General features: G+C 35.2%; 1 protein-coding gene and 1 long non-coding RNA gene across 3 annotated transcripts in view; one reads left to right on the forward strand and one right to left on the reverse strand.

Annotated features, from left to right (window-relative positions):
- TMEFF2 (transmembrane protein with EGF like and two follistatin like domains 2) overlaps positions 1-13,773 on the reverse strand; it is a 237,046-nt gene that overhangs the window by 98,978 nt on the left and 124,295 nt on the right. For both annotated transcript variants that reach the window (XM_079132593.1, XM_079132594.1), the window contains exon 5: positions 9,820-9,916. In XM_079132593.1, the coding sequence (XP_078988719.1) occupies positions 9,820-9,916 (97 nt within the window). The remainder of the gene's footprint in view (positions 1-9,819; positions 9,917-13,773) is intronic.
- The window catches only part of LOC306656965, a 39,880-nt gene that overhangs the window by 2,184 nt on the left and 23,923 nt on the right, over positions 1-13,773 (forward strand). The window contains exon 2 of the long non-coding RNA XR_013762683.1: positions 7,186-7,299. This is a non-coding gene — a long non-coding RNA (uncharacterized lncRNA). The remainder of the gene's footprint in view (positions 1-7,185; positions 7,300-13,773) is intronic.

A 13,773-nucleotide genomic window follows, 5' to 3' on the forward strand; every position in this document is an offset into this window, starting at 1 on the left:
TTCTGAAGACTCAGTTATAGTGCCAGCTTGGTGGCGATAATTTGCAGGGTTAGGACAAGGTTCCCCCAGAAGGCTGTACATGTTCTGATAACAGCATCTGGAGCTGATTGTCCCATAGGCAGGATTCAAGAGTGAAAATGGAAGTGGCAAACCCACTCCTACCTCTAGTGACTCATTAAAAATTTTTTTTGCTTACTCTATTTGTGATTTTATTCTCTGCTAGCCCAGAGGTCTTACTTCCAAAGTAAAGAATGATTGCACTAAGACACATCCAGGGCTCATTTAGTAGGAAGTTATGACTACTGCTTGGCCTCAGTCTATTCATGACTCTGAATCATCAGGTGAAGAAGAGAATTACTGTGCTGACTTGGGTGATTGATCCTGGTTATCAAGGAGAAATTGGACTACTCCATAAGGGAGAAATACAGAAGATTCCCCAGGGAGTCTCTTAGTATTACCATGTTCTGAGTTTATAGTCAATGAAATACTATAACAACCAATCTGGACAGAAGGACACATGATGGAGATCCTTCAGGGATGAAGGTCTGCCTCACCTCATCAGGTAAGGAGCCATCACCAGCAAGGTGTATGCTGCAGGTAAAGGAATTATAATGAAATAAGGTAGCTGTAAATACCAACTATGACCACGTGACCATAGAAACAAGGATCATCATGATGATGGACATTTCCTCATGTTCTGATTCAGACTGGAACTATACCATTAGTTTGCCATGGTTTCCAGCTTATCAACTGCAGATCCTAGGATATGTCAGCCTTCCTAACTGCATGAGAAAACTTCTTTATAATAAATATCTTTATCTATCTACCTATTATGTTTCTCTGAAGAAGCTTGACTAATACACTGATACATTGATAAATGTAGGGCTTCTTTTTCTTTTTCTATTCCTTCCCACAAGTTTGAGTATCCAGTGTTGAGTGAAGTAATACAAATAGTTCTGTTGTATTTTCTTTTTCCCTATATCAACATATTTTTGAGGGAAGGACAATCATATTTGATTAGAATTCAACTGCATACTGCTACCAAACATATTAATTTATTTCTTTGTTATAACTGATAATTTTATGTGTATATTTGAAAGGCCAAAATTCCAAATTTATGCAGATATCTATGTTTATTACAGAAATACATCAATGATTTGTGCTACTGTGAAGGTAATATTAATTTCATTTTTATTTTTGCCTTTGTCTCAATTCTTGTGTACTTCTCCCAGATATACATCTCTTAATATCTGTTGATTATAAACCCTATGGCTAGTTGGGACCTAATATTACTTTTATTGCCCCAGATAAAACAATTTTGACTGTAGAAAACTCATCTTAGGATGAACTTAGAGAAGAGAGCTATGTACTATGTGCTATGTCAAAGGTTTCCAAAAGAAAGCAATGAATAAAAAAAAAAAAGACCGATAAACAATTCTTAGAAGATCATTTGTCCCAAGTGCAGTGTTCTGATTTCTTATGTTTCATTCATAGTTTAGTGACAAAGGGATGAATGAACCCACTCCTGATTAATGTTATTTTGCAATGGGGGGCTAGAAAAATAATTTCTTTTCATTATTTATTTTCTTTCTTTTTAAAAATGAAAATAAGCATTTAGACCTTCATTAGTATTGATTTTTCAATTGGTCATTGTGTATGAATTTTACAATTTTTTTTTTTTTTTGCGGTGCTGGGGATCAAACCCAGGGCCTCGTGCTTGCAAGGCAAGCACTCTACCGACTGAGCTATCTCCCAGCCCAGAATTTTACAATTTGTTCAAAGAAGAAATGTCAGGAACAGACTGGTGTAGGCTGCAGAGGACACTTTGCTGATTTATTGTTTAGATGAGCCAACACATAGGATATATTACCATTTGGAAGTAAACCACTGAAGACCAGCAATAGTTTTTACCCAATTTAAAACACCTTTGGGAGGACAGTTTCTCAGTAAACAAAGCTTATTCTTCAGAAAGCTATTTATTATGAACACTGTGGATATGGCCAATGGAAATGTTTTCAGTACCCATACTGTTTATTCTGTTGGAATTAACCAAGAAATCTGTCTAACTCAGACTTAAAATACAGGTCTCAGTAATTTTTTTTTTTAAATGGCAAACATTAGGACAGCATCCTCAAATCAATAACTGGACATATAGTCATAATGAAGATATTTTATTGGAGAATAATCCGATACATCTACAAAAACAAATTAAAGTCAAACATTCTTGAACATTCTGCCAAAAAAAAAAAGTGTATACCTAATGAGAAATAGCTTCAAGGGCATCATGAACAATGTCAGCCTGTTAATGATAAATTTTATAACACACTGGCACTTAAAGTCTTTGTTTTATATTTCATTAAAAATGTAATTCTAAACATGTAACATATATTGGACATGTTCTATACACACACACACACACACACACGCATATGCATATTTGTGTATACGCATGATGTAGACCCTTATGCACACACAATTTATTCAACTAAATGTCTGAGAAGATCGTAAGCTGTAGTTCAGTGTATGGTTTCTGAAACCAGCATGACTGGTTCAAATCATAGCTCTACTATATACTGTTGCTCAAGTTGTACTCTTCTATCTACTGCTGGGCTGTGGGATGTTTGATTAACCTCTCTGTGTAGTGCCTAAGTTTTCTTTATAAAATGGGGTTTACCAGTGTATTGAAGTTCATAAATTTGGTGTGATGATTAAATGGTTTCATACATTTAAACATTTGAGATCGTGTCTGATACACACAAACATGTTTCTGAAAGTCCTGTCATATTTTGACAACTACATTGAGATTCACATTTTTATCTCTAAGACTGATGTTACACTGGGACATTGGAACATACAGCATGTCATCCCTGACTGTAGGAATAGGAGTTACTGACTCAGAATTTGTGAGAAACTGAGACCCAAAAACTTCAGGAAAAAATCAAGTTTGAGTTTGTTGAGTGAGTACAGAAAGACAGACAATATTCCATTAGCAGAGAGTAACCTATAACAAGATTTTTTTTTAAGTAGGTAAAAATAGAAACAATATTGAAAACAGTTAAATTAGTGGTAGAAGCACAATATGCACTGAAGCATCCATAGAATTCAGAGTCATTTGTTCAGACAAGTATTATTTCATTATTTCAATATAAAATGGAAATTGCATGATCAATACTGCATAGTCTAAATAAATATTGTAAAATATATAAAACACTTGTTAAAGTTCAAAATTCTTTATTCCTAAAGTCCTTATACTCTATATTAGATCTAGGTTTGTAGCCGTCACACCCTAATTAAGTTTCATTAATCACTCTCTGATAGCTAGCACAGTTGAGTTCATGGAAACAGTAAAGTTGAAAGATTTTCTAGAATTTGTGTGAAAATCCAATTCTTAAAGTAGGCTAGCACCACAGAAGACCCAAGGTTTTAAAGACTAGATTATTTTCAAATTTCAGTTTTAGGTTTTAAGTTACTTTTCATAAAGCACAATTCTTCTTTTTGGAAGGTGGGGTAGTTGTTGGTTATAGCTAATTAAGTAGTGTGTATATGAAGTGTCATTGTTATTAATTTATCTCCTTAAGTGTCATCTGAAGCTTTCAGCTTCAGTTTGCAGATATGAGTACTGGCAGTGACTGCAGAGATGCTTGGGCCACAGATGTGCGTTTGTTGACACGGGTGTTTTTGATGCCTTGTATAAATCACTGTAGAGACATTGCTAGAAATACTAGCCCCATAGAGCTATAATTGTACCTCTAACTTTTATCTCATTGCATGAAATTCAGGATACTACAGGCTATTTTTGTATTGATTAAGTTAGGTGGAGGAGAGAGAAATAAAAGAAAAACAGTCAAACTCAGCTTTGTTAAAAAGTATCAGTAATTTTCTCTTCTGATTATGGGGGTAGAAAAAATACGGAAATCAAATTCTCTGAAATTTTTTCTGGGAAAATGAAAGCAGGGAAGTAGAGAGAGATGCATTTACTCCTCAGTCTCCACCCCTCTTCACAAGCAGCTAACACCATGGCAAGCTTCAGAGATGACAGCAGTTTTCCTCATAGTGGGGAAAAAGGCAATTGGAGAGATGAACATCCCAACCATGCTTTCCTCACCTAACTAGGAAACCACTGGAATTGAAATGGGTCTTTCAAAAGGCCACATAAACATCCATAAGCCTTGGATTTTCTAGACTGGAGTTTTGCTGTATTCCTTTTCATCATCTCCATGAGTAAATTTGTATTAGAAGCAGTCCCAATTTTGGTTTACCACATTTACAATTCTGAGGCCAGAAAGCAATGGAAATCAATAAAAAGGAAACCCTGTAGGGGAAACCTGAAGCACTCCTGGTTCACTAACATTTTGTGACTAATCAGCATCCTCTTTGACTATACCATGTACAGTCCATCTGATCTTTTCACTAAGTAGAAAACAATCACACTTGCAACACAGTCCACTCAGTTCTCAACCAGTAGTAGTTTAAAAAGAAACCATTTTCTGCATTTTCCTCAGAGGTGTCTTAATTTTCTCTATCAAACCCATGACCCAAATGCACTAAAGTCAGCAGGACCTAATGTCTAATTTACTTATATGTATGGTGAAACCTAGTGCCAAGGATCATCCACGGCCATTGCCCCGCTTCAAATATTCATGAGTCTCCACAGTCCAAATGCATTAAAGGTGGGAATGATGCCAACAGCACACACTCTTCCGAGTGACAAGGAGTCTTCTCAGATCAAAGGAGCAAGATGTTAAATACTTCAAACTAAGCTGTCTATGTAAGAGACACTCACAAAAGGAATGCCAGATCCTATACCCTGTTTCACTCATAGAAAAGTGAAAAAAAATGGATGCTCACTGGGTCTTGTGAACTCTTTTATTTCCTCTACCTTGCTTCTCTCCTTTCTTACCACTGCAGTTGATCACAAGGATGTTATACACTTGTGGAATAGCACTACACTACTGGAAAACATTAATGCTTTCAGAGACAAAATGAATGACTACTGAGAAATTAATAGCATTTAAGCCAATATGATTTTGCTAATGGAACTTGAGTGGCATGTGAGAATACTACAAAAGCAAAGTGAAAACAGGAATAAAGAACTATGAAAGATGCATAGAAAGCAAATACACATAATCATTTAAGTTGGTCCTTTATATCATTTGTCATCTGGCTGCATCTGCTCTTACACCTGTGCTCCCTCCCTTGATCTCTTCTGATGCCCTGGAAATATTTGGCACACAGCCAATTTCAGACCCAGCCATTCCGATGATAAGACTCAGCTATCAGCTTGCTTTTTAAAATATATTAAATCAAGTATCAACCCCAGGGCTCTGAACTACTTCTGACTGACAGGACCAATAGAAAGTTCGAAGCTAATTACTTCTAAGAAACAGTTCCCAGTGCAAAGAGTTAACTACTGACCTACTTTAGACTTACAGAGATAATTTATCAGGTAAGATAATTAAAGGAATATAAAGTTGTTTCTAAAATGAACCAAGTATCTGGAATATTTGTTGAAATCATAATGTAGTATTCCCAGTGCTATCAGATAGGATTTTATTACTTTGCAATGAACCAATGTTATTATGTTTGTCTTATTTATAAGACATTCTATTTCTTTATAAATTTGGTTGGCAGGATGTATTTGAGAGTCACTTTGATGTATAAATGCATTAGTGTTGACTCTTTTCAGGCTTGATAGAAGGAGAAACAATCTTTTAAGTTCTTCCTTTCTCCTTCCCATAACCCCTTCCTCAAAAACAGTCATACATAGGTGTTCCAATTGCTTTTGAAGTCCATCTTAAATTAAAGGATGCTCTGGTATTTCATATCGGGGCATCTTGCTGAATTTTAACTCTCTCTTTTGGAAACTTGATTCTTTTCAACATTTAGGTGAATATCTACAACTGAAGTCTTTTGGAGCAATAGTCTGTTGCCTTTCCTCTTAGGGAAACCTGACCATTTTCTGATTTGTATAAGCCTTGATCTTTCCATAAGAAGAAAAAATCAAGAGAGAACCTTGCAATGAAATCACAGGATATAAACTAGGTCTTATATTAGATTATAAGCCATCTGTTTTCTCAAAATAAAAGCATTAAATGTTATGTCATTAGTATCATGGCTTATCAATGCCAACCTCTAATTATTTTTTTCTACTTCTTCAATTTACCTTCTCCCCTTTGATATCATTTCATTTCTTTTCCATCTCCAGTGTGCCTTGCTCCTAAATTCAAAAACTCATCTAACTGGGAAGGCATGGTCAGATGATAGTGTACTGGCTTTTTACTTCTAACAAATATTTATCTTCACCTGGGAAGTACTTGAGAAATTTTGAGTAACCAGACTTAGCTGTTGTGGCAAAATGTAAAATATTAATTTTTTTATTCTAGGATCAAAGTAAGATCAAGAATTATTTTTCACCTTTGTATCTGTATTATAGACATAACATGATTTATCATTAGCATTTATTTAAATCTTATTATTACTTCTTTATGTAGGATTAAAGAAATTCATATGCATAAAATTATAGTTTAGTAGATGTCAAGGATAAAATAAAACACTGAGTTGCATTCTCTGTGGCCACATAGCATATGCAGTATTTTATGTTTGCAAGAGGATCTCGCTATAGTTTCATTCAAAATCAACAGTGTATTTGAGCTCCCCTGATTTAGTGACGGCTCTATTGATTAGTACTACAGTCAGATCACCCTTGTATCGCTTCCTATCCTAATTTATAGCCTCTTTCATTCCATGCTTATTTAATTTCATTTATTGCTTTATTCCTATGTCCTTCAGCTGTTTCCAATCTGTCCTTCATGGTCATAACTAAATATAATATGCTAACATACAAAGATGTTTACGTAAATGAAAATCAATGCACTCACCACTTCAGCACCGTTCTTTATTGCTTACATTGGACATTTTAAATACATTTTATTTAAATGCTAACAACTTCTTATTCCTGCCTGGGAAGTACAATGACCTTCTTGGCTCCCTGCCCTTGCAGCCCTCTAATCTTCACAGCTATGGCCACTTAGCCCCCATCTGGAGGTTCATATTTACTCCAATTTTTGGAACTAATCTTGTCCCTAGGCTGGGGGCATACAAGATATCCTAGCCAAAAGCTAACTGATTTAGCAACTAGTGAGGCTTGTGGCTGGTTTCATTTAGACTTTGTAACTGATTTCTCAGATTTAGGAGATGCATCTCCCTACCTCTGGTAACCAAAACGTGGCTTTTTACACTTGTTCGACTAAATGGATACCCACTAGGTTTTACAGTTTCAGTCCCTGATTTGTTTTCTTGGTGAGTATACAATTCCTCCATGAATGAGGTCTGTCTTGTCCTTTTCATTTAGCCTTTATCACTAGGCTCCTTTTCCTGAACTCCAGTTGGGCCCTATGGTCAACTGCTGAACTTTTCTAATGCTACTAGCTTAGCCCATATAGCCATGAACTGCTTTCATATTATAGATCTGAACTTTTGCAAGATACCAGAAATGACACTCTGCTTCCTTGGATGGTTTTCCACCACCTGCAGTAAGCCTCTCCCTAGTCACCGACTCTAATCTTTAGATCTTGAGAGTCACTGCAAATACACTCCCTGCAATCTGGCCATGTCACTATTCCAGCCACGACAGGAAAGAAATACTATTTTAATTGCATCTTTGGTGGAATTGTCAAACTAACACCTCTAGTTACTTTCACTTCATATTTCATCTTGGCCCCATCACTTAAACAACTCAAAACCTGGTATCTTCTTTACAAAGCAAAATAATGATATAATACACTTTCTTAGTGTATCCTTAGTTTTTGAAGAAAACTAAGAAAAAAATGTAAAAATATGAAACAGTAAGCATCAATAACTTCGAACTGATAGTATAATCTCATGTTTTAAATCTTTGTACTTGGAAAGTGGAAATTAAAAATGATCATTAAAATGATGAGAAATGAGAAGAATGGAAATTTTTTGAAAAATGAGTAACTCATGTTTTTGTTTTCATCAAGAAAAATAATTTACAACAAGAAAGTTAACAGTTTGAAAAGTGATGTGGAACTCCAGATGCAGTCAGATATTCTTTAGATCAGTCATTTACTTTATAGAAGTGTTTCCATAATCATTTTAGAAGTTTTATAGAAATAAAATGTTAATTTCACATCTGAAATTCTGGGTCAATAAGTTTGGGGTAGAATTAAAGAATTTATTTGTTTAAAAAATTCCTAAAGGGATTTTGATGCTCTGCTACATTTTGGAACCATGAATTCACCAACCACAAGATTCTCAGGATGTTCTTCAGTAAATGTACATCTATCTACCGTAATATTGTCATGCAGTGAATGTAGACTCTGACTCCACCCCTACCTGCCCATTGGTGAAAGTGTTGGCTTTCATCAATGGAAGGTTGTAATGCCTGGCTAGTTCATGGCAAGGCTTACCTACAAGTATCCCAGTTTATTCAGATGAACTCTTCATCTTATTCTGCATTTAAAAAGTAACTGTTGATTGTTTCATTCTTTTCCAAATTACTTTGCCTTCATTTTTGTTTTTTGTTGTTGTTTTCATTTCCCTTAGGCAAATTTCTTCTTCCACTCACAAAAGTTTGATCAAATGTTTGTTAACTGGTCTAGGAAAATACATATTGACCAAACAAAATGTGACTGTTTTTCATGAAAGGTATGAGATTTAAGTGAAAGAGAGAGAGAGAGAGAGAGAGAGAGAGAGAAAGAAGAAGAAGAAGAAGGAGGAGGAGGAGGAGGAGGAAGAGGAGGAGGAGGAAGAGGAGGAGGAGGAGGAGGAGGGAAGGAAGAGAAGGGAAGGGGGAGGAAAGAGAGACTAACTGCTTCTTTTCATTATGAAGATACAAAAAACTCACTCTGATCTTTTGGTTCTTCTCTTGGCTATTAATATCAGGCCAGGGCCAATACACCTGGATGCCATAGAAAGCTAAAATTTTAACACCCATTCAAAATAATGAATATTATTGATGATTTGTTCAACATATCATTGCAAAAGAAGCTGAGTATCGGAGGAAGAGAAGTTGATCCTACAAGGTAGCCCAGAGTTCATTTTTTGTTACATGTCATCCCAATTCAGCTATGGATGTGCACACACATACTCTATAAATTAAATATCTGTAGTTATCAGACTACCATCTCAGAAATCATATTAGCATTGCTGTAGTCTGAGTGTGTGTTTCAGGACATATGTTCAAGTCCTCAACCCCAAGGTCATGGTATCAGGAGGCAGAGTCTTTGGTGAGCCCTCATAAATAGACTGTGGTGAGCTAGTACCTTTTAATGAAGGCACAGAGCAATCCTGTGCTCCTTCCACCTTGGGAGGTACAGTGAGAAGGAGCCTGTCTATAAAATGGGTCCTCACTGGCTTCTGCTTGAAGCCTTGATTTGGGACTTCTCACTCTCCAGAATGGTGTGAAATAAGTTTCTGTTGTTTATCAGCTATCCAGTTTTGGTGTTTCATTATAGTAACTTGGTCAGATTTAGACAGTAACCTGACACTGTTTCTTGATGGTGTTTCCTGAGAGACAGTGCTATAAATATCATTTTCCCTTTTGTATCTTAACAGTACCAAATTTTAGAAGAGGGATTAGTGATATTTTAGTGTACCTTATAAGGTAATGCCCTGAACAGCTTCCAGCTCCAGAAATTCCTTGTTGCTCTTATAACCCTCATTTTTTACCCACTTTGGAAACCCAAAAGAAAATGAAAATGCCAACCATGTCTTCCTTTGGAGAATGGTTCATGGAATTAAAAAAGAAAATAATCGCTATTGTTATTTTTTTTAAAACACTAAAAAACAGCATCTTACCAGACATCCTCAGCATCTTCATCACATTCTGCACCAAACTGGCAAATATCACAGGTGGATGTCTCTTTCTGACTGGTTTCTCCAGAGCCCTCATGGACTACAGGACAGAAAAAAGTAAACAAAGGAAATGCAGATAAGTGTGCATACGATCAATAACGCTGACACAGTTCCCTGATAAAGCTGCTACTTTCCAATGGACCTGTCTGCTACCGAGGCTTCATAGGAACATCATTCACAACACTTTTCTTCCCTCACTCACAGGGTAACTGAACAATGTTATGCTACCCATTGGAATGTAGTCAACACTTTTTCTTCTGAAAACAAATTAAAGCAATGAACACGCATTGTTTACTGGATTTATGAAAATTGTTCAGCTAGCAAATAGAGTATATGAAATAATTATTTAATGAAAAAGGATTTAGACTGTTATCTCCTTAGAAGAAAAATCTAGTGTCTATTTTATGAAAACTACTGTGATCTTATTGCTAAATTATAGATTTTTTCATTCAAAGATTTTCATGTATAACTTTTAAAGTATTATATAGGTAGTCCTGTCTTAGATATGTCCACTTTCCCCTCCTCAAACTGCTAAGTACTTACATAGAAAAATATGTTGACTATAAGTCTTTAGAAAACAGCTCTCAGTTTACTATCATTTCTTGAATCTTACATAAAAATAGGGCAGGGCAAATCATAGTGATTTACTGAGAGTTTTGGATATAAATTTTATTTAAAAATATATATTCAGTCACTGATGATGATTATTGATATTAGCCCTCCCTACCTCCAAAATTACAGGTACAAAAATAGGCAAAATGTAACTTAATTACAAAATGTGTCTTTCAAAAGATCATGACACAATGATATCAACTGAAAAAAAATTTCTAGTGTTTTGAGTGGGAAGAATAAGCTGGACTTTTGAGGGGGTGGATTACTGTTTACCCAATTAAAAGATCTATTGTTAAAAGAAAAAAAGTAGCTTTACTTGAAAATGAAAAATTGCAACTACCTAACTACTACAAAGATAATCAGATTTCATGGACAGATTGCAAGCTTCAAAACATGTTTAAAATCTAAGAGGGTTTTAAAAAGTGTACTTCTGCAAAGATCACATATCTTAATGCAAAAAGAGAATGTGAGAAATCCCTGTTTTTATGAACTCTAATAAAACATTAACAGAAATAATTTAAAATATGTTCCCTGAGCTTGTCAAATTTGATCTTATTTTAAAACTTTTTCATTTCTTTTTTGTTTATTAACAAGATTTTTAATATTTATAAAAACAAAGTCCTGTATTTCTTAATTTTAATTTATTACCATGTAGATGACTGATTTGATATACCAAAAAAAAAAAAAAAAAAAAAGACACAAATCTCACAAATCTCTAGCAGATATTTCTGTTTTGTAGCTCTTTTGGGAAAGGTGGAGAAAATTATTTTCTTCTAAAACAATATTTTTTCTGTGACTGAGAATTGGCAGGTATATTGTTTTAATTTTCCCTGTGCTTGATAATCCCTTAATTTGTGTTCAAGTTAAGAATTTAACAGGTCAACTATAATTGCAAAAGTATTGGTAGTATAGTTTTCAATTTGGGTACATTTAAAAACAAACAAACGAAAAAAGGTGTTCCTCCCCCAAAAGAAGATAGGATTTTAGACTCTGTTAAAATGGACAACACTTGTCTTTTTATCCACTCTATTGCTCTAATACAGGCAAGGCCATTAGAGTGGACCTTGGGGATAAGAGGGAAGTTGAGGCCCTACCTCAGGGGAGACTGAACAGCTGAGGCTGAACTCTTTATTACTTTCTTATTATTAATGCAATACAGAAGCTGCTAATGGGAGAGAGCCTTTTAGTGTTAGCAAGATTAGCAACTTCCAGGCTAAAGCTTCCCATCACTCAGGAAACACAGTAACACAACAGGAAGGTCCTTAATGATTAGTGATAGCTGCTTAGGAGCAGCCCCATTTTCTTTAGCGCTGAGATCCTTGGTTAGGGATCTACTGGAAGTAATCCAGGGATGAATTTTGCTAACTCAGCAGGACTGATAATGATATTTCTACCCGAAGTCACATTACATTTCTATAAAAGGGTAATAATTGGTAGAACAGTGATGTTTGGAAATTTTCCCGTAAGGAGAAGTAAATCTAGAGGAAGCCATAGCAATACCCCCATCAATAAATATTCTGGGAATGAAATGCCTCTATATGAAATCATCCTCAATGAAAACTAAAGTAAAATCTTTCCATATTACCCGAAGCACTGGTTTTTACCTTTATAAGACACAAACAATTAAATAAGTGACCATCCTTCATTTAATCTTGTGCACCAATGGTTATTAGGATTGGAGCTCAGAGTTCTGGTAGATTTATTTATTTATTTATTTTTAACATAAATGTCCTGTAATATCCTTGGAAATACTGAATTAACAGCTTAGTTTTGGGCTTGGATATGAACATTCTAAAAAGCAGATCATTCCTTAGTGATATTATGTGTCTGAAGCAATACCAAGAAGATTCCATTGGCTCCAAGAACCCTCCTCATGTCCAGCACAGGGTTTCTGACACTACAAAGGTCTCAGGAAGCATCTGAGGTTTTGTTAAAGGCAGATTCTGCTTCAGTAGGTATGAGGTTCTTTATTTCTTACATGCCCCAAGATGCTGCTGCTATTGCAGCTGGTTCGCAGACTACATTTTGAGTAGAAAGAATAGCATTGTGGTTTTCAAACCCCAATTCACAATCTATTAGTGGGTAGTGAAACTTACCCACAATCTACATTTTTGTAAATATAAAACATATTAGACCAGAAGATATCAAAGTGCATCTCATTGAGCAGGAATATGTTGGATTTTATAACAATGCTTTAGTTATGTACGTGTACATTCATACAAGGCTGCAATACAAATTACATTTCTTACTAAAGGTCACAGTCACAAGAGCTTTCTTGAAAACCACTATTTAGCACATGTTACATGCTCAATAATGTGTGTTGAATTGGACTGTTTCCTGTCTTTCTATATTATCAGAAATGGGAAGGATCAGTACTTAATTGTTTGTAGTTGCATACTGATTGTATAGGAATAAGGCACATTTATCCTAAAGTATTATCTTAACCATGCATTTGCATTTTAAGTCCTTTATTTTGTAGTAAAGCTTTAAGCCCTTTATTTTGAAGTTTTGAAGCAAAAGAATTATTTTGCTTTCATTTCATTGAAACTTAGGTTTTGGCAAGTGATGGAAAGAAATTCAAGGGGCAAGGGAGGTGGAGCATATTTAATATGCCCTTCTACAGTTAAAAATGATTTATTCCTTTTAGGAAGATTTGGAATTGGAGGGTTATAAAAATGATAAAGTTACCTTTTCCCCAAATCTCCTTGCTCTGGCGTTTTTTTTCTGAAGGTTTCCAAAGTTCTTTCCTCACCACTCTGTTCTGTCCCAATCCAGGTAGGCACACTGGTCCTACACAGGGACAGGCCTACTGAACTCACTATCATAACTAACTCACCCTCCTGTTTCTCTTGTAATATTTTAAACCTATTTCTGAATACATGTGAAATATAATGTTCAAACACTTAGTCATTCAATGTCACTCAATTTATTAAGAACTGAGTTAAAACTGACATTCAGTGAAACATTCAGATCATAAGGGTTCATTTCAATCAGTTCTGAAGAGTGCATATCAAGACATATGGAATGATCATTTCAGAAAGGGAACTTTCTGCTCTCTCCCACTACTACTGCCCCTACCACCATGCTATCTACATACAGGCAGATCAGTGATCACCGCAGATTAGTTTTAATGATTTTAAAAATCACATTAATGGAATAATACAACATGTAATTTTTGTGTTGAGTTTCTTCCACTCAGAATAATTTGAGATTCAGGTAGGTGCAGAGATTAATAGCTCAATAACTGGGAAGAAAATCATCTGTTTAGCATGCAGGAGGCTCTGG

Source organism: Sciurus vulgaris (assembly GCF_902686455.1).
Source record: "Sciurus vulgaris genome assembly, chromosome: 3".
Classification (NCBI taxonomy): domain Eukaryota; kingdom Metazoa; phylum Chordata; class Mammalia; order Rodentia; family Sciuridae; genus Sciurus; species Sciurus vulgaris.